Consider the following 26,217-nt stretch of genomic DNA (forward strand, 5'->3'; position numbering starts at 1 on the left):
TAAACTCAGTTTTTCACAATTCCTGACATTTAATAGTAGTACAAATTCCCTGTCTTAGGTCAGTTAGGATCACCACTTTATTTTAATAATGTGAAATATCAGAATAATAGTGGAGAGTGATTTATTTCAGCTTTTATCTCTTTCATCACATTCCCAGTGGGTCAGAAGTTTACATACACTCAATTAGTATTTGGTAGCATTGCCTTTAAATTGTTTAACTTGGGTCAAACATTTTAGGTAGCCTTGACTTGGTTGTCCTTAAGCCATTCTGCCACAACTTTGGAAGTATGCTTGGGGTCATTGTTCATTTGGAAGACCCACCAAGGTTTAACTTCCTGACTGATGTCTTGAGATGTTGCTTCAATATATCCACATAATTCTTCTGCCTCATGATGCCATCTATTTTGTGAAGTACACCAGTCCCTCCTGCAGCAAAGCATCCCCACAACATGATGCTGCCACCCCCATGCTTCACGGTTGGGATGGTGGTCTTCGGCTTGCAAGCCCCCCCCTTTTCCTCCGAACATAACGATGGTCATTATGGCCAAACAGTTCCAGTTTTGTTTCATCAGACCAGAGGACATTTATCTAAAAAGTACAATTTTTGTCTCCATGTGCAGTTGCAAACTGTATTATTGCTTTTTTATGACGGTTTTGGAGCAGTGGCTTCTTCCTTACTGAGCGGCCTTTCAGGTTATGTCTATATAGGACTCGTTTTACTGTGGATATAGATACATTTGTACCTGTTTCCTCCAGCATCTTTACAAGGTCCTTTGCTGTTCTGGGATTGATTTGCACTTTTTGCACCAAAGTGCGTTCCTCTCTAGGAGACAGAACGCATCTCCTTCCTGAGCGGTATGACGGCTGCTTCTTCCCATGGTGTTTATACTTGCGTACTATTGTTTGTACAGATGAACGTGGTACCTTCAGGTGTTTGGTTCATCCTGGTTCATGTTTGGTTCATTTGAGGTCTTAGCTGATTTTCTTTAGATTTTTCCCACGATGTCAAGCAAAGAGGCACTGAGATTGAAGGTATGACTTGAAATACGTCCACGTGTACACCTCCAATGTAAATGAGCCTGTCTGAAGCTTGTAAAGCCATGGCATAATTTTCTGTAATTTTCCAGATGTTTAAAGGCACAGTCAACTTCGTGTATGTAAACTTCTGACCCACTGGAATTGTGATACAGTGAATGATAAGTGAAATAATCTGTCTGTAAACAATTGTTGGAAAAATTACTTGTGTCATGCACAAAGTAGATGTCCAAACCGACTTGCCAAAACTATAGTTTGTTAACAAGAAATTTGTGGAGTGGTTGAACAACGAGTTTTAATGACTCCAACCTAAGTGTCTGTAAACTTCCCATTTCAACTGTACATCCTATGAGCTCTGAACAGACTAATTCCTTAATCCTTTCTAAACATCCACAGGCCACGAGGGAAATGACACACTCTTTCCCTCCGCACACTAACACAGGAGACTGTCTGACATACACACACAATGAACAATGTGTCTGTTGTTAACGCACCTCTTCCGAGAATTGAGGAGAGAGACTATAGGCAGCTTGCTACCGATGTGCTACGCTAGCCTGCCGACATGGTACCATCCAGAATAAATGAGGAGAGATGGGCCATAGCCAGCTAGCTACCGATGTGCTACGCTAGCCTGCCTACATGGTACCATCCAGAATAAATGAGGAGAGATGGGCCATAGCCAGCCAGCTGCAGATGTGCTACGCTAGCCTGCCTACATGGTACCATCCAGAATAAATGAGGAGAGATGGGCCATAGCCAGCCAGCTGCAGATGTGCTACGCTAGCCTGCCTACATGGTACCATCCAGAATAAATGAGGAGAGATGGGCCATAGCCAGCCAGCTACCGATGTGCTACGCTAGCCTGCCTACATGGTACCATCCAGAATAAATGAGGCGAGATGGGCCATAGCCAGACAGCTGCAGATGTGCTGCTGCATTACATAAACTCAGCAAAAAAAAGAAAGGTCCTCTCACTGTCATCTGTGTTTATTTTCATTAAACTTAACATGTGTAAATATTTGTATTTGTATGAACCCCTGGTGAGACAAAACCGTGAAGAGCACTTTTTGCCAGTCCTGTCTAGTCCAGCGACTGTGGGTTTGTGCCCATAGGCGACGTTGTTGCCGATGATTTCTAGTGAGGACCTGCCTTACAACAGGCCTACAAGTCCAGCCTCTCTCAGTTCCTTGTGTAACTCGGGCAGTTGTTGTTGCCATCCTGTACCTGTCCCGCAGGTGTGATGTTTGGATGTACCGATCCTGGGCAGGTGTTGTTACACGTGGTCTGCCACTGCGAGGACGATCAGCTGTCTGTCCTGTCTCCCTGTAGCTTTGTCTTCGACATCTCACAGCATGGACATTGCAATTTATTGCCCTGGCCACATCTGCAGTCCTTATGCCTCCTTGCAGCATGCCTAAGGCACGTTCACGCAGATGAGCAGGGACCCTGGGCATCGTTATTTTTCAGAGTCAGTAGAAAGGACTCTTTGGTGTCCTAAGTTTTCTCAACTGTGACCTTAATTGTCTATTGTCTGTAAGCTGTTAGTGTCTTAGCGACCGTTCCACAGGTGCATGTTCGTTAATTGTTTGTTTTTCACTGAATAATAAGCATGGGAAACAGTGTTTAAACCCTTTACAATGAAGATCTGTGAAGTTATTTGGATTTTTACGAATGATCTTTGACAGACAGTGTCCTGAAAAAGGGATGTTTCTTTTGTTGAGTTTATAGTCTATTACCATCTTGAGTTGGGTATAGTTCCTTTTCAAAACCAGTTGATCAAGGATTGACACACACACACACACACACACACACACACACACACACACACACACACACACACACACACACACACACACACACACACACACACACACACACACACACACACACACACACACACACACACACACTGACAGAGGGAGTTTGTTTGTGTATTACTGTCTTGTTAGATAGCCAGGGATCTTTGACTGAAAAGGTGTCGCTTGCCAGGCCCCAGGCAGATAAGTCCAAGACTAGCGTGGGCAAGTTGTTGGACTGAGTAGGTGTTGGGGGAAATGACCAGCTTTGAAGAGAGGTGTCTGTGTGGGTGCTGTTATTATTAAAACTAGCCTGAGTACAGTCCCAGATACACTGATATTTTCCCCTGTCTCCACCGGCTGCCTGGCTATGAGCTTCATCGGTTTCCAAAAGGGTGTAAAGTTATCACTGCTGGTCTGCAGTCTGCTTTGTAGCTCAACAGTGAAAACGGCCCCTGCTTGTGTCCTTAGTACCAGACGTTGCTCTTTGTGTGTGTCCCATTTTGCTTGTTGTGTGTCCCTCATGATGGAAACTAACATTTAAATCAATTGCAGTTATTTTAGGATCCCAAAACCACTTTATTTTTGTTTGAAATTATTCATCATTATTCACTAATCATATTCATCCCCCACCAATATGTCATGCAGTGTGTCCTGTCTATGTTCACTTGTGAATATGGCCCAGATATTGTGAGTCACAACTGAGGGGTATTACAGATTAGAACAGTGTACAACACACTAGTTTCCATTTGAAAACATCCCACCCAGACCAACAAATTAAATGAATAAAATGAAAAACATTTTTTTTAAACACGAAGAAGCAATTTGGCATATTGCTCTGTAGGCAGGCGGCCAATGTAATGGCGGAGAACAGAGATAGATGTTGATGCCTGGCTGTCATGTCACACAGAGCCGTGTAAGAAAGGATGAGCTGTGGGGTAATGCTCAATGCCCGCCGTATTATTATCCAAACCCCCTCCACAACACACAATCTGGCAAATTTCATTATTCTCCATTTGCCATAGGAATCACACCGTAGTCCCAGTTGTTCCCTCTATCTGTGCTCTAGTCTAATCTGTCGATTGTCACTGGGCCGAGCTGCACTTTTAATAAAAACAATGGCCCGATTCACCACTTCGAAAAGAGGCTACTAATTGCGAAAAGAGCGTTCATCCTCGGATGTGCTTATCTACTTAAGACACGCGGATTAGGGCAGCAGTATTGTGATAATGCACATTTCACTAATTTATTGCAAAAAAAGAAAAAAAAATGGGGTTTAGTGCTTAAAACAATGCACCATTACACACGTCAGAGCCACTTCAGACCACGCAAGTGTTCTGACCTGACTATACAAGCCTCTCTCTGGGGCCTAATGCAGGGGATAACCTTGCATCTCCGTGGCATAGAGCAGGGACACAGCTACCAGATTTATTTCCATTAACAGTTCTCCTTGCATCTGACACATAAGTAAAGATGGGAAGCAACCTACAATAACCTCAAATATATTGGTGTCCTCCAGCTATAGATACTGTAGCGTCCCAGAACGACGGGATATAGGCCTACACAGCAGATGTGGCGGACATGTTCAAAATGTCAATGTGTCAACACTATTTCCAGAACAGTATCTATCTTCTAACCTATTATTCTTGAGTTACTATATGTTGGGCTATGTTTGATCTCAGTTCTGTTTAAAGCATTTTAGATGTCAGTCATCATAGCTCTTTTGAAAGTCATCAGCTGAGCTGACTGACTGGTTATCAGACTCTGCAGCACGTTCTGTTCTGTTGGCTCGGTCACAGAAAGAGTAGGCAGCTTGTTTGCATCGCAATGCTTTGGGGACCTTTCTTGGTGGCTATTAATGTGCGGTTTGGCTGGCACTTCAACCACCAGCCCCCCCTCCTCGACAAGCCCCTTTCCACGCAGTTGGAATAGATTATTTTTCTTACAGTGTGAACAAATCTCTCTTTGTTCCGGTCAGGGGCCCCCACATTGTCTTTTGACTTTGCCCTGCTGCCGACTTCTTAACCCTTTAGCCTCCATCCAAACCGGAGCTGTAAGTTTGTGGTTGTGTAGCGTTGATATCAGTACTGTAGGTATGTGGAGCTGACTTGGCTCCTCAGGACACTGAGGCTTAATTGGAAGTATGGCCATATTGATTATCGGAGTGACTATCTCTCTTAACTAGTGGTCACCCCACCGAGCGCATGGAGTTTAGTGTCATCAGAAAGAACAACTCCAGCCCTGCTGACTATGGCCAACTGTTAACCGTTTCTTATCAAGTGTTTCCCCTAACATTGTATAGGCGGGCTTCCCCCCTGCCGAGCTCTATTCCCTCTGTTCAGCTGGTGTTCGCTTGTCCAAGTGTCTTTGACGAAACAACACCGCAACCACAGTAAAATAACAATGTCGTCTTTTGCACACCAACTAAAGCCTTTAAAAAATATATATTCATTTGTTAAATTTCCTTTCCTTTATTTAAAAGCAATCAGAGTAAATGAATGGTTTTAGACTGAGCGTTCATTGTATGCATGTATGTCAGAAGGCCGGGAGAAAAAGCTGACCAGCCACTGTAATATAGTCTCAAAGCTTTTGACTTGTTACATTTACTTGTTATATTGTTGTTGAACTTGCTCTATTCTTTTTTTCCCTTTCTGTTGTAGCTGGGTGGGGAGGCCCAGGAGCTTTTCTCTGTGCGCCACGGACCTGTGAGAGCTGCCCACATCCTGCCGGCGCCCCATATCAGTGAGTATCTACCTGCTTACCTCTGCCGTCTTTTTGGTGTACCCTAACATTTCGTTTTTATGTCGTTCTACGGGTTCACATCGGACTGTCTCTGAATGTGATGCACATTGTAAGTGATGTCGTTCCCAGCGACTCAAGTCTCCAAGATGCTGTCGTTCTAGAAATCAGTAGAAAAGCTCAGCTGTTTTCAGCTTGTCATGCCACATGAACCTTCTGTCTATCCACGTTAACCTTCTGTCTATCCACGAATATTTGTCCACCCAATCTGCAAAGTGGAAGAAAAACGCTCTGCAGTTGAATTGATGCGTTTTGAAGTATACTGGTCTTGTTTTTCTTCTGACGTGGGTTTCAACACGGCCATGAATCTCTCCTCCTCCGTAAAAAATGTAAGCGCTTAAACTCAAATCTGTTCTCGCCAGCGCTCAAGGACCGCTCTTGAAACGAAGTTAAGTGTGTCACAATTTATGCTGTTTGTTTGCAGTGATATACCATGCATTAATTAAAGACTACCCGGTTTGTCAATAGTCAGGAGCCCCTCTCTTCCTGTTCCTATGCTAATATTAAAGGCAGTCCTGTAAGAATGATTACTGTTGGCCTCAGCTGGCTCAGAATGAAGTGCCAGAGCCCCCCCCCACCAGCATTTCTCGCACAAGTAACTCATTGGCCGCATTGTATTACGGGGGTAATAGCATTTCTAAAGGTTAGGTATGGAAGAGAAGCAGGCCAGGGAAAAACATGTCCAAGGTTTTGATCTAATCATGTTCAACCAGAGACTTCAAAAGGAAAGCAGAGGGGAAATATCAACTCAAGGTTGCCTATGGACCGCTCTCACAGACAGACACAGTTTTATCTAATATAGAAGCATAAGCATTCACATCCTCTAAAGCCGGTACACAATTTGATTTCCCTCGTTCCGCCAATGAGTTTTTCTCCAGGCATGAAGTTAGAATTTTCTGTCACTGCAGGTATAATTCAGAAATGAAGTGAAAAGCACAAAACTCTAGCATGTGGCGTTCTGGTGAGAAAATCAGCTTTTTGTTCTTGCTCTGTGTTCCGGTCCTTTGGCAGATTTCAACAATGCACAATGACAGCATTGAAAGGGCCCTGGACGGGGATGAAAGCCACAGACAGTAATAAGAAGCAGCAGATACCCAACACATGAGAGGAGTGATTCTCTGACCGCTAAAATAAAAATGAATTGTACTAGCGGGGGAGAGAGAGACACTGATTGCAATCTGTTATACCCAGCCGGGCGCAAACAGTGTTGCTCTGTGGTGAGCTGTTAAAAGACCAATTGTTTTAGTCTGGATCCTGGGTGGGCGGGTTTGGAAAGTCCTGAAAATAGGTGTCGGTTCAAAAAAGGCAAAAGGCCCCATCTGGGATTAGAGGCGGAAGTTGCAGTTTTCCAAAGAGAGCGTTCCGTTTATCAGTCCAGCATCCCAGAGTTTGTAACTTCTGCTATTTTTTTCCGTCCTCTGGTATAGACCATACATACGCCTACCAAAATGATTCACAATACAATAGATGAGCATTGATGAAAAGTGACCCTAATATGTATGAGTCCTTTGTTGATCTCTTGAACAGTAGAATGGATGTCAGTAATAGTATTGTGTTTTTTGGTCCTCTGTGCTGGACCTGAACTCCTATGACCCAGAGGCCCAGCCTCCATATTAAAGCCCTAATTACTGAAACGGCTCTGGAAATTCTATAATTTATAACAGCAAACATGTTAAGTTTAGACTTGCCTTTCTCTATAAATGAGATAAACACGCACTCAACGCTCAAACATACAATTGTCGAATTTGTATGTCGAATGAGCTAAACTATATCTCTAAAATGACAGTCCACTCATAATCAAAGCGTAGTCAACACTAGTAATGAGATCTTAGATCTAGATCTTTTTCTCCTGACTGTATTTACAGAAACTGTTTATTTTCCTAAATGCATTGTTCAAATGAAACCCTTTGGTCTTTCGGGGTAATCATATTTGCCTACAGCTCAATATGGTGACCCGTTGTGATGTTTGATGACAGAAATATGAGTGCAGAAGAAAGGCTGTGTTTGGGAGTGTTAGGGGTTTGAGGACGGCATGTTGGCTCTCCCACACGGCACGGTCACACCACAGGAACTCACAGTGATTACTGTCAGGGCTAAATGACTCCCCTCCACAGGCCTAACATCTTCTTCAATCTGGACTCCCACTACACGCACACACACACACCACATCCCTCCACTCCGTCCCTCCCAACACCATCTTTAAGAATGTGACAATTAAGGGAAATATGGGCTCTGTAGACTTAATGCAACATGTTTTCTCCTCCGCCCTAAATTTGTGTCCTAAATGGCACCCTAAGTCCATACATAGTGCACTACTTTGGCCAGAGCCCTATGGGACCTGGTCAAAAGTAGTGCTCAATGTAGGGAATAGGGTGCCATTTTTGACTGAATCTAAATATGCCCACTTGGCTTTTACCATACTGTAATTTCCCCTCCAAAACCAGAAGAATTAAACACAAAGGGAGACAAAACCCTCCTCAGCTTTGAAGGCGTTCTCTTTCTTTTTCCCCCTCTTGTTCCTCTCCTCCATACCGAGGGGAAAGATGGTTTGAGTTCAACATGTTGCGCAGAGTGCTATTTCTGGTCCTCTGTTTCTCTCCTCTTAATGTCTTCCATGCTGGTATGTTAATATATTTGATCCCCATAAGTCTTCATGTGAACCTGGGCATTATTTTGTGGTTGGTGGGGATGAGTCCTCCCAAGTTGACAGGAATGAGATGGTCTCTCTTGTTCTATTTTATATTTTGTCTCGGGCCCACTACACAACAGGCCTGTCTCGCATGCATAGGGCCCCCTAATGATGAATGTTCCTCTTTGTGTTGGTCAGTTGTTTCACTGCTCTCGGTCAGTCCCTCATCATCCTCTCTTCTCCTCCTAGGTCCGCTGATGATTGATGGTTTTGCGGACAAGAGGCCTCTCCTGGGGGTGTGCAAGAGCACTGGGTCGTTGGGGTGAGTACAGTACACATCCCTCATCACATCGCTTCCTGAGATATGGGATGGGTTATGCTGGGAGATGCAGTTTGGAAGGTGGTGTCTGATATCAGCGACTGACTTGACTGAATCCACAAAAGTGTGTGGGTATATATGTGTATATATACAGTTGAAGTCAGAAGTTTACATACACTTAGGTTGGAGTCATTAAAACTCATTTTTAACCACTCCACAAATTACTTGTTAACAAACTATAGTTTTGGCAAGTCGGTGAGGACATCTACTTTGTGCATGACAAGTCATTTTTCCAACAATTGTTTACAGACAGATTATTTCACTTATCATTAATTTTGATTCACTAATTCCAGTGGGTCAGAAGTTTACATACACTAAGTTGACTGTGCCTCTAAACAGCTTGGAAAATCCCAGAAAATGATGGCTTTAGAAGCTTCAGATAGGCTAATTGACATAATGAGTCAATTGGAGGTGTACACGTAGATGTATTTCAAATCCTATCCTTCAAACTCGGTGCCTCTTTGCTTGACATAATGGGAAAATCAAAAGAAATCAGCCAAGACCTCAGGAAAAAAATGTGTAGACCTCCACAAGTCTGGTTCATCCTAGGGTGCAATTTCCAAACGCCTTAAGGTACCATGTTCATCTGTACAAACAATGGTACACAAGTATAAACATCATGGGACCACGCAGCCGTCATAACGCTCAGGAAGGAGACGCGTTCTGACTCCTAGAGATGAACGTACTTTGGTGTGAAAAATGCAAATCAATCCCAGAACAACAGCAAAGGACCGTGTAAAGATACTGGAGGAAACCGGTATAAAAGTGTGTATATCCACAGTAAAACGAGTCCAATATCGACATAACCTGAAAGGCCGCTCAACAAGGAAGAAGCCACTGCTCCAAAACCGCCATAAAAAAGCAATACTTCGGTTTGCAACCTCACATGGGGACAAAGATCATACTTTTTGGAGAAATGTCCTCTGGTCTGATGAAACAAAAATCAATCTGTTTGGCCATAATGACTATCGTTATGTTTGGAGGAAAAAGGGGGAGGCTTGCAAGCCGAAGAACACCCTCCCAACTGTGAAGCACAGCGGTGGAAATATCATGTTGTGTGGGTGCTTTGCTGCAGGAGGGACTGGTGCACTTCACAAAATAGATGGCATCATGAGGCAGGACAATTATGTGGATATATTGAAGCCACATCTCATTAGTCAAGACATTAGTCAGGAAGTTAATGCTTGGTCGCCAATGGGTCTTCCAAATGGACAATGACACCAAGCATACTTCCAAAGTTGTGGCAAAATGGCTTAATGACAACAAAGTCAAGGTATTGTAGTGTCCATCACAAAGCCCTGACCTCAATCCCATAGAAAATTTGTGGGCGGAACTGAAAAAGCCTGTGCGAGCAAGGAGGGCTACAAGCCTGACTCAGTTACACCAGCTCTGTCAGGAGGAATGGGACAAAATTCACCCAACGTATTGTGGGAACCTTGTGGAAGGCTACCTGGAACGTTTGACCCAAGTTAAACAATTTTTAATGGCAATGCTATCAAATACTAATTGAGTGCATGTAAACTTCTGACCCACTGGGAATGTGATGAAAGAAATAAAAGCTGAAATAAATCATTCTCTACTATTATTCTGACATTTCACATTCTTAAAATATAGTGGTGATCCTGACTGACCTAAGACAGGGAATTTTTACTAGGATTCAGTGTTATGAATTGTGAAACTGAGTTTAAATGTATTTGGCTAAGGTGTATGTAAACTTCCGACTTCAACTGTGTTATATATATATACTTTGTATTTTACCACATTTTTCTCCTCAATTTCGATCTTGTCTCATCGCTGCACCTCCCCAATGGGCTCAGGAGGCAAAGGTCAAGTCATGCGTCCTCCGAAACATGACCCCCCAAACCACGCCTCTCAATACCCACCCGCTTAACCCTGAAGCCAGCTGCACCAATGTGTCGGAGGAAACACCGTTCAACTGATGACATCGTCAGCCTGCAGGCACCTAGCCTGCCACAAGGAGTCGCTAGAGCGCGGTGAGCCAAGTAATGCACCCCCGGCCAAACCCTCCCCTAACCCGGACGACGCTGGGCCAATTGTGTGCTGCCCTATGGGACTCCCGATCATGGCCGTTTGTGATACAGCCTGTGTTCGAACCCGGGTCTGTTGTGACGCATCTAACGCTGCGATGCAGTGCCTTAGACCGCTGCGGGGCTTTTTACACTACAAGCCCATACAGATCCGATAATGTGAGTTTATATGTCATTCTATGTGCAAGCACAGGGCCTTCCAATATTGAAAGAAAGTTGCTGTTCCTGATGACATCAAATAGCGTTACAGTCCATTAACTCTCAAGCCAAATCAATAGCCTTTCTCTGGGTGGGTCAAAGTTGAACTGCGCCACACACACTTGTAATCCAGTTTCCACATGTGCTAACCATGGCTGCTGGTAACCATGACCACTGGTAGGTGTGATGTGCGTCAGTTGGCAACAAGGCATAGTTTTATTTTATTGGGCTCGCCTGTTTTCGATGCTTCTAAGAAGTTAGTATATGTATGATAATAGACTCATGTCTGGTCTAGTCGTTGTATTTCTCTGGCCTTCCTCTCACTGATTGGTCACAGACAGACCCACAGTGGAACCGGATTGCACAACATGTCAACGTGACTTGCATACTCGGACTACGTCTGCAATGACACCCAATTTAGTAGTGCCCTATATAGGGATCGACTCTCATTTCAGACGAAGCCTTAACATGAGTTCCCTTTCCCATCCATCCTTCCTCAAATGCCCGATTTAACAAGGAAACAACAGGTCAAGTAGTTGTTTTGATCTTTCGCTAGAAAGAGGGTAGAGGAGGGTAGGGTAGAGGAGAGGAGGGGAGGGTAGTGTAGAGGAGGTTAGGGGAGGGTAGGGGAGGGTAGAGGAGGGTAGAGGAGAGGAGAGGAGGGGAGGGGAGGGTAGTGTAGAGGAGGGTAGGGTAGTTGAGGATAGAGGAGGGGAGGGGAGGGGAGGGTAGAGTAGAGGAGGGTAGGGGAGCAGGTAAAAGAAGAGAGGAGATGAGCGGGGAGGAGAAGAGATTTGAAACTTCCATGTGCTAATGGAATGTCCTGTCTCTTTCGCCAGGGTGTCAATCTTTATGACGTTTTCCCATTTAAAATGTGTGGAAAGGAAGGGGGAGACCGGCTTGGGCCCTTGGTTGTACTGCCTCATATTGATGTTACGAGGTACAAATCTTAAGTACATTTGAAAGCTGGGTAGTAACAGCACCACAAGCCCCCCCAAATACATACATAGAGAGGGAGGAAGGCAAGGAGAGAGGAGATTAAGAAGATATGTGGCACCTTGGGAAGCCGGAGGAGTGGGGAATGGCTGGCTGGTGGAGAGGGAGCAAAGGTAAGAGAGAACCACAGACGACTGCTCTGCGCTCTTCTCTCCATACCCTGCAAAGGCTGCTGTGAACTCCCCCTTTTCCCCCCCAGCGAAAACATAACTCGATATTTCCTCCCCAGGAAATGAAATAAGGAAGTCTGTCTTCGGCTGGGCTTTGATGGAGACCACCTTCCCCATGTTTTTAAAGGAACACTGCCTGCTCCTCTGCTGCCTTTACCTCTCTCCCCCTCTGCGGCCTCTCTCTCTCCTTCTGCCTCTGCCACCGATTCTGGCTCTGCCTGGCCCCTCCTCGGTCTCTGTACTGCCTCTTTTAGTCTTCTGAATGTGTCCTGGCTGACACGGAGAGAGGAATACAAACAGGGAGGGTTTGGCTACTTCGCCCAGTGACTGACGCTCAGCACTAATTCTGAAAACATGCTTGCTGCTGAAAAGCCCAAACCCTGACATCTGGCTGAATGGCACATCCAGACTGGGGCCGTCCTGACCCCCGACCGACAGAAGTGTTTGGTAAATAACACTACATTAAAAGATGAGAGAAACTCCCCTATGGCCGCAGCACAGTTTTTCCGTTCGGGCCGTTCGTAAACTTACTAAGGTCCTCACACAGTTTTTAGCATATAATCATTTTAAATAACAGCTTTTGTCAACCAGCAAAAAGGATGCCGGCTTGACACTTAAATGGAAAACAGATTGGAGTCTTGGCCGCGAGAGCAGTGCTGGTTTTGAAGTTGGTTCAGTCAGCTCTAGGCTTAGATTACAAGATTTGCAAATTAAAGGAAAACTAGAAAGTCAAAAAGCATCTGTGCCTATCCTTGTATTTGTGAACTTCTAGCCAGGCGCACTCAACATAATTTTATCAATGGAAAGGATTATGCGTTAAGCCAAAACAATTTATAGATCGAGTGATTTTCCTGACGGCAAAGTACATATGTGTCCCTTCACGCTCTGCGCCAGTGGGGGAATTAGTAAAGAATGCCTGTGTGCCATCCTGTGGCAGCCCTTGGGCTCTGGTCTGCCTCCTCCTCACATAGTATCTGGAAAAGATTTGTGTTTCCAGCCCCTGCTGCTGCTAGTCGTTGTTATTATTTTCTTTCATTTTAATTAGGTCCGCAGGTATTAACATTCAGAACATTTTAAGACTGCTCTTTGTCAATGAATGCAAATCACAGAGGCAGGGGGTGGAGGGTGGAGGCATGCTAACTGTTTGTTGGTGTTTTTAGGAGTGGGAGCATACATACACTCCCAGGGTAGAAGTTCAGCAGGGAAGAAGAAACATGCTTTTGTTATCACTTTTTTTGTATTGTAAATGGCACCCTATTCTCTGTATAGTGCACTACTTCTGACCAGGGCCCCTTACTTCCCTGTACGCCCACCCCAAATTTCCAGATGCACAGAGGATGTGGGCATGACTTTTATTTTTTATTATAATTTCTTTTTGACAAATAGTCTTCTGTCACCATGGAGATTACGGATGGATTCGTATTTTGGGAGGGTTCCGGCCGGCCGCGACACATTGTAACTCCCCCGTGGGTGACGAAATGCTCACCATGGCTACCTCCCAGACTGTAGCCAGTAGCAGCCTGGAAACAATCAGCACCAGTGAAGGAGAATACAGTGGATGTTTTTCTTGTTTACTTGTACACTTATTTTATTCAATATTTACCATAACCAGTGTTTTTGCTGCTAGACCTTTCAAGACATGGTTTCAGCACCAGGACACAGCTCTCCATCTGGCTCCTGTAAACCACCTCTGGCCCCTGTGAACCTTCCATGGACCTGTCCCTTATAACTCAGGGCTCGAGGGTCAAGGCTTTTCACACCTCAACAACCAGGCCGGTGTCATGCCCTTTATCTCAATATTCATTACAGACACATTTAGCACACAGTTTTTAATCTGACGCAGGAAGATGAAAGCTATGTGTAATTTTAAATGACACCCGTCAACAACAAAGTGAGATTGATCCTACAAGAGAGGGATAATGTCATGTCCCTAATTTTGTCTTTATCCCAAAGCTTTATCCATTAAGTCCTGTTGTCACCTAATGCCTTTATATTAATTACAGTATTGCAGGGAAAACCCCACTCATTCCACCATACATTTTCGAAGAGACTTAAGGGAAAGCCTATTGTGGTTCTAAGCTGTGCTTTTCATTGCTATTTTCATGACAGGTTTAGCCGTGGTAAACGCGAGGTATCCCTCTCTAAAGTGTATTAAAGGGTAAATCTCAGAGCGTTTGTATTAAAGAGGCACCAGATTATGGGGATTTGGGGAAGTGATGCTTTTGAAACCAGCATTAGGCCTTAGTCTCCATGATACACACACTCACTCCCCAGCGGGGACACCGCTACAGTCACAGTGCTGTCTTTGGCGGTCCAGCCAACCACAGAATTTATTATGATTAAGATAAAGCTCAAATAGGGACATTTTTCTTTATTTCCCACTTTTGTTAGTTTTCAATGTGTGGGTGGGGATGTCATGCTGTTTTTAAGAGTTCTGATGAAATCATTCCAGAACCTTTTGTAATGTTAGTCTGTGAAAACGGAAATACCTGTAATCTCAACTAAACCACCTTTTAATTTTAGGCCACACACACTTACATTTACACATAGACACATAGACACACAGACACACAGACACATAGACACATAGACACATAGACACATAGACACATAGACACACAGACACACAGACAGACAGACAGACACGCACACACACACACACACACACACACACACACACACACACACACACACACACACACACACACACACACACACACACACACACACACACACACACACACACACACACACACACACACACACACACACACACACACACACACACACACACACACACACACACACACACACACACACACACAGAGCGCTTACAGAGGGCAGTCTTTGGCTTCATTTCGAAGCGTTGATTTTGACTTCAACGTCTGTTTTCTGTCGGCCCGAAAATATGTTCTGCCTCGCCAGTTTCCCCCTTCAAATGGGAAGTGAGTTTAAATTAAGTGGTATGTAGTGGAAGTGGCAGACAATTTGTTTTTTACAGGTCACAATGAGGCATAAATACTTTTCAGTCCACAGTTCATTCAGCTTTTTTGCAGTATGTTTTACAGTCCTTTCATGACAAATGTAATGTAAAAAATCTAATCAGAGCGTTTCAGTTTTGTAATACTGAAGGTGTTGTTCATCAACTTAGAATTTTAGCCACTATGTATTAATATGCCCTATATTTCTATGAAGGGAAGTAGTGTATTCTTGTCCCCAAATATCATATACCAGTAACTTCCAACTGCAATTACTTTGGTGTGTGAGGATGACAAGCAGTGAATGGATGGAAACCAGATGGAGTATCTCATCTGGCAAAGAAAACCTCAGCATACTGTACCTCACTAGGGATTTGAACATGGCGCTCTCTAGTTACCAATACATTCTCTCCACCAGGAAGCTGTTGTTCTGCATGTGAGTAAGAAATGGACCAGGGGGATGCTATGCTATTTAGCACACAGTCTCTTTTCTCCTGTCATGGTTAGGGTTAGCCCGTGGGCCCTTGTCAGAAGTAGTGTACTATACTGTTTAAGTAATAGGGTACCATTTGGGATTCATCCATCTTGTGTCATGGATTCCTCTCCCTGTTGACCGTTCCTCTGAGACAGTCTAGTCCAGGTGCAGCTAACTTCTGCTTAGATCTGTGCTCTGTCTGTCCTCTGTGTGTTCCGTGCAGACTGGGACACTCGTATAACTCAAGGTCTCCAAGGATAGGAAGACCCAAGCCTTTTGAAGAGTTTTAAAGCAATTTTCCTTATTTTCTTTTTTAAGATGCTGCAGGGCAGGTAGCCTATATCTGTATTGTTAATTACCGACAAGGCTTGTTGACATTTATTCAAAGCGCAATTGTTCATTTTCGTGTTGATAATGTAGTATTACTTTATAGAAATATAATTAAATAGTATTCAATTCTCATCTGACACTTGACTGTAAAGCACAACTCCATGTGTTATCACAAAGTACACTCCTCAGTAGTGTTCATAACCATTTTGGACAGAGGCAACATGTTGTGTATTTGACATCAAAGCATTTCGGTATAAAGCATACAGGTTGAATTACCTTGGTTTTAAAGCCCTGTCAAATTTGATAGTATTTTTTTGTTAATAATACCCTTTCTGGCTGACTTGTCGTGGTGGTATTCAATCTTCATTTTAGGTAGTCTGCCGTGAGTACATTGTTTAAACTTGAACATATGCTGCTACTTTTATAGTATTTTACTATAGGATATTTGACACCACTGTGCTTCTCGGTGTCACAGCTGAAGTATAGGAGTGAAAGCACACTTGACCAGATGCTGTTTGGATGCTACAATTTCTCCAGGTCTGACAAACAGAGTTAGCTCTGCCACTTTCCACAGCAGATACAGAAGGGCTACACAGGTGGATGCTGTGGATTGAGACGCAGCCTATGCAAAAATAGATCTTTAGCTTAAACTGACTGTTTTTGATGGCGATTCTTTTGTTGCACCAGTGTGCTAGTAGACTAGGGTTTGACCAAGAGATTTGTGCAAGCGCAGACACACACACACACACACACACTGGCGTGGCGATGTGTTTCCAATATGCTTGTTGGTGGTGAATGTACGGTACTGAATGAGGAGGAAATGTATTTCTGGCAGGGCTGCAGACATGGAGCTGTGGTTGAACTTCTTACCCTAATTACTTTCCCGCTAATGCCAGCGGCGTGCCGGAATCACAGCCCCCAAGCTGCCTCTGATGTGGCCGGCGTTTGTTGTGTGTTGAGGGTTGTGTTCCACAGAGGAGTAGGGGAAAGGAGGACTGAGAAAGAGCGGGAGGGGTAGTCAGCGAGAGAAGGAAACTTGAATATTGTGACAGAATTTGTCTCTTTTCTTCCAGTACCACCCACCTCACTTGATGCCTATGAAAATAGAGTAATTGTTTTCATGTGTGTGTGTGTGTGTAGAAGTAACTGTTATAAATCTATGACTCACCAGTCTGATGTCAGTCGAAAGATTAGTTCAACCAATTTGTCCAGGCTTTACTTGTAACATGTTTTTCTACCTATATGGTTCACCCATAGTGTATGCACATCCCAACAATTACCCAGATGATAGTATATAGATATAATAGAAATACTCTCTAGTCTTGGTCACTATTGTATAAAATGCACCCAAAGGCCTATAGTTTATTGCACTGAAAGCCATTGGCTGATATGTAGGTGGTCTATGACCCGGGTGGCATTCCCAGTCTCTGGGCTCTCTGACCCTGTCCCCTCGGCCCTTCCAGCTGAGACTCCAGGGACCAGGCCCAGGCTGTATTTGTTTAGCATTTCCTCAGCTTGTAATTGTCTGTTCGTATTCAGGGAACTCGTAAAGGGCTCAGCTCTGAGCTGCAGTCGGAAACGTGGTGACGTCCCCCTCCTTGTAAATGCATTTATTTGCTTGCTTTTTAATTCCCCTTTAAGGCTTCCCCAGTTCCCCTGCTGTCTTGCCCACTGCAGCCCGCCACATGAAGTGTGCGGTTTTTATCCATCGGTTCCGCTCAGGTTCATAAAATAATAACCTTCCCGGTTCCGTTGACCAGAAGCCAGACGTTCCCTCCCGGAGAAGAAATGCAAGCCCAGCTCACAGCGCCGTCGTGTTGAAGCTAAAATAACACATGTTAAAGACGTCTTTCATGCAGGAAAAAACCCTCTCTCGTGATTTAAATGGCATGCATCTGACATAATGTACACAATAACCATTGTAAACTGACGTTGCTAAAATGAAGACTCTGCCTCGGTTGTAAAAGTCATATAACCGTTCTGTTGTGAATACATTTTCCAAAATTGTACAGTAGCTAGTCTATAGCAGGCCAGATAAAACAGAGCTGTGCTGGACGGTCAAGAGACCCAGAAACATGGTGTCATCCCAAATGGCAGCCTATTCCCTATATAGTGCACCACTGTTGACCAGGGCCCAACTCTGGTCAACATTAGTGCACTATATAGGGAATAGGGCCCTGGTCAAAATTAGTGCACTATATAGGGAATAGGGCCCTGGTCAAAATTAGTGCACTATATAGGGAATAGGGTGCCGTTTAGGACGTACACGTCAGTTTTACAAGCTTGCCCAGTGGCCGTTTGAGGTGGAGATGGATGGATGTAGCAGGTGTGGATCTCTGTCTGGCTGCTTTACAGCCTACTACCCAGTAATTAGCAGTCATTTAGGATTGCTGTTATATGAGGGAAACCCTTCATGTTAGAAGTCGACTTGGGCCAAGACCAACTGTTTCCACTTCAGCAGGCTTAGACTTTCCTCCAAAGGTCATGGCCGTTGCCTCAGTAGTGTGTGTACCTCTATTTCAATGTGTGTGTGTGTGTGTGTGTGTGTGTGTGTGTGTGTGTGTGTGTGTGTGCTTAGACACAATCTCAACTTTTAAATCACCACCTTCCGGAGACACCTGAAACCCCACCTCTTTAAGGAATACCTAGGATAGGATAAGTAATCCTTCTCAACCCCCCTTTTAAGATTTAGATGCACTATTGTAAAGTGACTGTTCCACTGGATCTCATAAGGTGAATGCACCAATTTGTAAGTCGCTCTGGATAAGAGCGTCTGCTAAATGACTTAAATGTAATGTAAATGTTAAAATTATTTTACAATCTCATCTCTCGCTCTCCCCCCCTCTCTTTCTTTTTCTCTTTCCCTCGCAACTGCTCCTTCCCACTCGCTGCATCAATTCAGACCCAAAATGGCCAATCCCAGTAAATAGTAATTGACACATTGATCTCATAGGCCGTAATAACAGTCCTATTATTGAGGCAGAAGAGGGCGCTCAGTGTCACCTTAACATGTTACTGGACTGACATCTAGCCCTGATCAATGATAATGATGATTTAGCTTGGCTTTCAACCCATGCCTCCGCAGCCCCAGCACCAGGAAATCACATTACAGCTGATCCTGCCCTGGCTCCATTAGAACACCGCCATTTGTTAAAATACTGCCCAGGCCAAAACAATTCAACCGGGGGCCATTTTGATTCTGTAATAGAGGGACGGGCGGGACATCATTGTCCCCATGAGTGAATCAATCCGGGCGCCTGTTATTTCGTAAAAAGCATTTGGATTAGATTGATCTGACCCCGGTGATAACGCTGAAATCGATGGAGGAGCCGCCAGAAAACAAGTTAGAAGTTATATTTTTCTATTAATCTCAATTCTTGTACTCAGTTTGGTAATGCTATCCTTGCTGTGCCAGAGAGTATCATAATATGCCTTAGTGTAAGGCCTGCAGCAGATCAGTTTTATGTCCGGCTGCTATGGACAACTGAATGGAGGTCACCCAAAACTCTTGTCACCTCCTTTATCTTCCCCATTGCCTCTTACAGGAAATGACAGGGGAAACGCTCGCACACACAACGTCAGACACTCCCGCTGCTACATACACCCGACACTCACACAGACTTGCGTGCGCACACAAACATGCAGTGTCAGGCATGCACACACGGACACTGTGTCTCTGGCTGGGCTGAGAGATCTGAGGGCTCCAGCCACAGACGGACGGACGGACGCGCCTCTGACTCAGTGGGTGTGGAGCTGCATTTGTGTCTGCCCAAGCTCTGTGGCGTGGTGCTGCTTCCACGCACACACTAATCCCCTTGATCAAGGGGTGAGCATCCTTTTTAGGGAGTGGACAGCGGCTGCTCCTAAAGTAGTGCACCTAATGGGGAATAGGGCCAGAACAGCTTCAATGTGCTTTTGTCTGGAACTCTATTGTAGGGATGCGACACCATTCTTTCACGTCTAATTCCTTCGTTTGGTGTTTTGTTGATGGTGGTGGAAAACGTCTCAGGCGAAGCTCCAGAACCTCCCAAAAAGTGTTCAACTGGGTTGAGATCTTGTGACTAAGACACACACACCCTTAACTCCCTATTCTCCTTTTGTAACCATTAGTGCTTAACCTAAATGTTGATTTCTATACTACTAATTGACTGATGCATTTTCAATTATTTGACTTATATTTCATTTGTTATTTTTCTGTTGAGTGCCAAAAACGTGGTTATTAACTACAATGACCATAATCCATTGCGCACCTACTTGTCCAGATTATTTTACGTCTGCTACAGAAGAGAGAATCCGCAATCATGAGGTGTTATAGAGAGCAGCTGTTGCTTCACAAGTTATCTCTATCTGAAAATACACAATCAAAGTGATTGATGGTATTCAGCAGTCATAAGTATGCCTTATTTACTTTGAACTACAAAATAGTGATTTTGTCAGACAGAATAGGCATCAGCTTTAAAGAGCTGAGATGATAACTTGGAATGAAATAATCAAGTAATCAATTGAAACATGTAATATGCACAACTGAAATATTTTATTAAACTGAAGTAATGATTAATAAATAATGGTTAATAAGTGATAAGCAGTAATGGCCAGTCACTACCATCATGGGACTGTATGAATTATTTTCTTCTGTGTTATTGCAGCATTCAACCCACGTAATGCACAGAGCATAAAAAATAAAAGTAATCGAAAGCCGAACAGACCTCAAAAAGCGCTAATCACTCAGCACGACTAGGCATGGTAGCCAAAATAATGGACAACTGGGCATTTTTATACATGAGCCGAAGCATATTGGGATTAACATATTAATTAACTCAGAAATTACACCTATGTGCACCTGCTTTCATTATATACAGTTCCAGTCAAAAGTTTGGACACCTACTCCATTACAGGGGTTTTCTTTATTTTTTACAATTTTCTACAATGTAGAATAATAGTGAAGACATCAAAACTATGTAATAACATAATCATGTAGTAACCAAAGAAGTGTGAAACAAATCACAATATTTTATATTTGAGATTCTTCAAATAGCCACCCTTTGCCTTAATGACAGCTTTGCTCACTCTTGGCATTCTCTCAACCAGCTTCTTGAGTTAATCACCTGGAATGCATTTCAATTAACCTTGTTAATTTGTGGAATTTCTTTCCTTAATGCGTTTGAACAAATCAGTTGTGTTGTGACAAGGTAGAGGTTGTATAAGGAAAGAGAAATGACAGTCCATCATTACCTTATGACAGGAAGGTTAGTCTATCTGGAACATTTCAAGAACTTTGACATTTTTTTCAAGTGCAGTCGCAAAAACCATCAAGCGCTATGAAGAAACTGGCTCTGAGGACCACCACAGGAAAGAAAGACCCTGAGTTACCTGCTGCAGAGGATAAGTTCATTAGAGTTAACTGTACCTCAGATTTCAGCCTAAATAAATGCTTCAGTGTTCAAGTAAGACCCATCTCAACATCAACTGTTCAGGGAAGACTGTGTGAATCAGTCCTTCATGGTTGAATTGCTGCAAAGAAACCACTACTAAAGGACACCAATAATAATAAGAGACTTGCTTGGGCCAAGAAACACGAGCAATAGATATTAGACCAGTGGAAATCTGCCCTTTGGTCTGAAGAGTCCAAATTGTAGATTTTTGGTTCCAACTGCAGTGGAATTGTGATACGCAGAGTAGGTGAGCGGATGATCTCCACATGTATGGTTCCTACCATGAAGCATGGAGTAGGTGTGGGGGTGCTTTGCTATTCCCTGTATAGTGCACTACTTTTGACCAGGGCCCTATTCCCTGTTCTGTAATTTATTTAGAATCCAAGGCACACTTAACCAGCTTGGCTACCACAGCATTCTCCAGCGATACGCCATCCCATCTGGTTTGCGTAGTGGGACTATAACATGACAATGACCAAACAAACCTCCAGGCTGTGTAAGGGCTATTTATTCAAGAAGGAGAGTGATGGAGTGCTGCGTCAGATTACCTGATCTCCACAATCACCCGGCCTCAATCCAATTGAGATTGTTTGGGATGAATTGGACTGCGGAGTGATGGAAAAGCAGTGCTCAGAATATGTGGGAACTCCTTCAAGACGGTTGGAAAAGCATTCCTCATGAAGCTGGTTGAGAGAATGCCAAGACTGTGCAAAGCTGTCAAGGCAAAGGGTGGCTATTTTGAAGAATCTCAAATATAAAATATATTTTGATTTAACACTTCATTGGTTACTACATGATTCCGTGTGTTTTTTCATTGTTGTGATGTCCTCACTATTATTCTACAATGTAGAAAATAGTAAAAATAAACATTGAATGACTAGGTGTTTCCAAACTTTTGACTGGTACTGTACTTGGTATCCCTCATTTACTTAAGGGTTTCCTTTAATTTGGCAGTTACCTGCATGTCTCCCCTTATGTCTGCAACAGGACTTAATGAGTGTTTTGTACCATCCAGTCCCCAGGCAGACATGGAGCCAGAACATCACACAGCCTGAGTTCACCAACACTAATTCTGCTTGGCATTTGCTGTAGCGACAAGACTCAATATAGCCAGTCTACACACGGCTAACACGAACCAACAGCAGTTAATCAAGAGCCTTGTGTCACGCCTTGGTCTTAGTATTTTGTGTTTTCGTTATATATTTGGTCAGGCCAGGGTGTGACATGAGTTTATTTTGTTGTGTTTCGTATTGGGGTTTTGTAGGCATTGGGATTGCGGCTGAGTAGGGGTGTAGCATAGGCGTGGCTGCCTGAGGCGGTTCTCAATTAGAGTCAGGTGATTCTCATTGTCTCTGATTGGGAACCATATTTAGGTAGCCGGGGTTTCACTGTGTATTTTGTGGGTGATTGTTCCTGTCTCTGTGTAGTTGTTCACCAGACAGGCTGTATAGGTTTTCACGTTCCGTTTGTTGTTTTGTATTTGTGTAGTTATTTCATGTATCGCTATTCTACATTAAAGAACTTGAGTAACCACCACGCTGCATTTTGGTCCGACTCTCCTTCAACAGACCAACGTCGTTACACCTTGACTATTGGCCAAGATCAAGGACAAGAGCGCAGGAGAGAGAAAAACATTGAGAGAGGGGAGCGAAAGAGGAAGAGCGCAAGAGAGGGAGAGGAGAGGGGGAGAGACTGAATTAATTAGAGAGAACAAGATGGAGAAGAAGCGAGAGAGACTGATGCAGGCAGACTGGCTTCTCTATCATCGGCTCCATTCTAAGATTCCCTCATCGGAAGAATTTTGACAAATGAAACTCTCCGGTTCTCCATGGCTGCGACTCAGGGCTATCGAGTAGCAAATGGACGGTCCCTGCAGCTTTTTACCATTCAACTCTCCCCTAAGTGTTTCCATGTTCCCGGTGCTTTGCGAACAGTTTAAGATGCCTTGGCTGCTTTGTGATGGCCTGATGTGTGCATCATTTCAAATGGGGTAATTTTCTCAACGCTTCGGCCACAGTATTTCATCCACTGTTTGCATTTGTCAGAGAGAGGCCTGAATGGAAAGAGCAGATCTTTTCCACCATAAAGAAGAGAAATAGTGGCCTGTTGTTCGGTTGGTTTGAGTGATTGAGAACGCAGACCGACATTAGAACCTAATTGATGCTTGCAGCCCATTGCTGGTCAGTGGAGTAGAAGTAGTGCTGCAGGAGATAAGATGGGAATTTTGTATTCTTAACTTTTTGTGTCAGTAGGCTAGGCTGAAACGAGCCCTGAATGCTGATTGGCTGACAGCTGTGGTATATCACACCGTAATCCACAGGTATGACAAAACATTAATTTTTACGTTGGTAACCAGTTTATAATAGCAATAAGGCCCTTTGGGGGTTTGTGGTATATGGCCACTATATCACGGCTAAGTGCTGTATCCAGGCACTCTGGGTTGTGTCGTGCATAAAGGGGGGGTTGAGGGTGTGGAGAGCGAGGGGTTGCCCACAAAATGTTAAAACAAACCCAATTTTGATCAACTCCCATGTCTATTGGGTGAAATACCACAGTGTGCCATCACAGCAGCAATATTTGTGACCTGTTGACACAAGGACAACCAGTGAAGAACAAGCACCATTGTAAATACAACCCATATTTGTTTATTTAATTTCCCTTTTGATCTTTAACTATTTGCACATATGATATTTGTAATGTCTTTATTCATTTGGAACTTTTGTGAGTGTAATGTTTACTGTTAATTCATATTGTTTATTTCACTTTTGTTTATTATCTAGTTCACTTGCTTTGGCAATGTGAACATTTCCCATGCCAATAAAGCCCTTGAATTGAGTGAGAAATCCTTGAATAAATGCCTATTTTATATTGAATGTGTCAAATAAAGGATGTGTTTCTGTGCCTAGGACGAGCCCTCCATACTGCTGTGTGGACCTGTACTCACTGAGGACAGGGGAGATGGTCAAGTCCATCCAGTTCAAGACGCCCATCTATGACCTGTACTGCAACAAGGAGTACGTATGGTGGCATCACTTTTTGCATTCATATAAATATATTGTAGTTTCATGTTATATGAAAATCACATACTATTTGTAATTTTCCTGGTTCTTGTAGGATTCTAGTTGTCGCCCTGCAGGAGAAGATTGCTGCATTCGACAGCTGTACCTTCACCAAAAAGTTCTTTGTTACAAGTAAGGAGCTGGGGCTGTTTGTGTATCCTTAATGGCACCTGATGGTGCCTGGTCAAAAGTAGTGCACTATATAGGGATTAGGGCCTTGTTCCCAATCCTCATGAGAGACAGTTTCATCATAGCGCTTGATGGTTTTTGCGACTGCACTTGAGGAAATGTTCAAATTTCTTGAAATGTTCCATATTGACTGACCTTCATGTCTTAAAGTAATGATGGACTGTTATTTCTCTTTACTTATTTGAGCTATTCTTGCCATAATATGGAATTGGTCTTTTACCAAATAGGGCTATCTTCTGTATACCACCCTACCTTGTCACAACACAACTGATTGGCTCAAACACATTAAGGAAAGAAAATCCACAAATTAACAAGGTACACCTGTTAATTAATTTTTTGGTTACTACATGATTCCATATGTTTTATTTCATAGTTTTGATGTCGCCACTATTATTCTACATTGTAGAAAACTGTAAATAAAGAAAAATCCTGGAATGAGTAGGTGTTGTTAAACTTTTGATCGGTAGTGTAGGTAGAGTTATTAAAGTGACTAAGCATAGATAACAACAGAGTATCAGCGGTGTAAAAGAGGTGGGTAGAAGTTGTTTAGAAGCCTCTTGGACCTGAACTTGGCGCTCCGGTACTGCTTGTCGTGTTGTAGCAGAGAACAGTCTATGACTATTGTGGCTGGAGTCTTCGACAATTTTTAGGGCTTTCCTCTGACACCACCTGGTATAGAGGTCCTGGATGGCAGGAAGCTTGACTCCAGTGATGTACTGGACCATACGCACTACCCTCTGTAGTGCCTTGTGGACGGGTGCCAACCAGTTGCCATACCAGGCAGTGATGCAACCAGTCAGGATGCTCTCGATGGTGCAGCTGTAGAACCTTTGGAGAATCTGAGGACCCATGCCAAATCTTTTCAGTCTCCTGAGGGGGAATACGTTTTGTCATGCCATCTTCAAGAATGTCTTGGTGTGTTTGCTCAATTTTTAGTTTGTTGCTGATGTGGACACCAAAGAACTTGAAGCTCTCAACCTGCTCCACTACAGCCCTGTCGATGAGAATGGGGGCGTGCTTGGTTCTCTTTTTCCTGTAGCCCACAATCATCTAATTTGTCTTGATCCAGTTGAGGGAGAGGTTGTTGTCCTGGCGCCACACGGCCAGTTCTCTGACTTCCTCCCTATAGGCTGTTTTGTCATTGTCAGTGATCAGACCTACCACTGTTGTCATTGGCAAACTTAATGATGGTGTTGGAGTCGTGCCTAGCCGTACAGTCATGAGTGAACATGGAGTACAGGAGGGGACTGAGCACGCATCCCTGAGGGGCCCCTGTGTGGAGGATCAGCGTGGCAGATGTGTTGTTACCTACCTTTACCACCTGGGGGCAGCCTGTCAGGAAGTCCAGGATCCAGTTGCAGAGGGAGGTGTTTAGTCCCAGGGTCCTTCGCTTATCGCCTGTTGTCAGGACTTCTGGCAGTCTCTATGTGCATACCACACAGTTACATTTTCGGGCCAACTCTTTTCTTTGTGTTTATCAATGATGTCGCTCTTGCTGCTGGTGATTCTCTGATCCACCTTTTTACAGACGACACCATTCTGTATACATCTGGCCCTTCTTTGGACACTGTGCCACTGTGTTAACAAACCTACAAACAAGCTTCAATGCCATAAAACATTCCTTCCGTGGCCTCCAACTGCTTTTAAATGCTAGTAAAACTAAATCGCATGCTCTTCAACCGATTGCTGCCCGCACCAGCCTGC

At 43.8% G+C, this 26,217-nt stretch overlaps 1 protein-coding gene across 50 annotated transcripts in view; it reads left to right on the forward strand.

The window, feature by feature from the left end:
* Nucleotides 1-26,217, forward strand: part of LOC118373607 (BCAS3 microtubule associated cell migration factor-like) — a 222,985-nt gene that overhangs the window by 10,492 nt on the left and 186,276 nt on the right. For all 50 annotated transcript variants that reach the window (XR_008139533.1, XM_052521480.1, XM_052521501.1 and 47 more), the window contains exons 6-9: nt 5,492-5,573; nt 8,509-8,581; nt 24,172-24,279; nt 24,380-24,456. Coding sequence is in view for 49 of the 50 variants with exons in the window: in XM_052521480.1 (XP_052377440.1) it covers nt 5,492-5,573; nt 8,509-8,581; nt 24,172-24,279; nt 24,380-24,456 (340 nt within the window). In the remaining variant the exon portion in view is untranslated. The remainder of the gene's footprint in view (nt 1-5,491; nt 5,574-8,508; nt 8,582-24,171; nt 24,280-24,379; nt 24,457-26,217) is intronic.

The sequence above is a fragment of the Oncorhynchus keta genome, chromosome 1, assembly GCF_023373465.1.
Source record: "Oncorhynchus keta strain PuntledgeMale-10-30-2019 chromosome 1, Oket_V2, whole genome shotgun sequence".
Taxonomy (NCBI): Eukaryota; Metazoa; Chordata; class Actinopteri; order Salmoniformes; family Salmonidae; genus Oncorhynchus; species Oncorhynchus keta.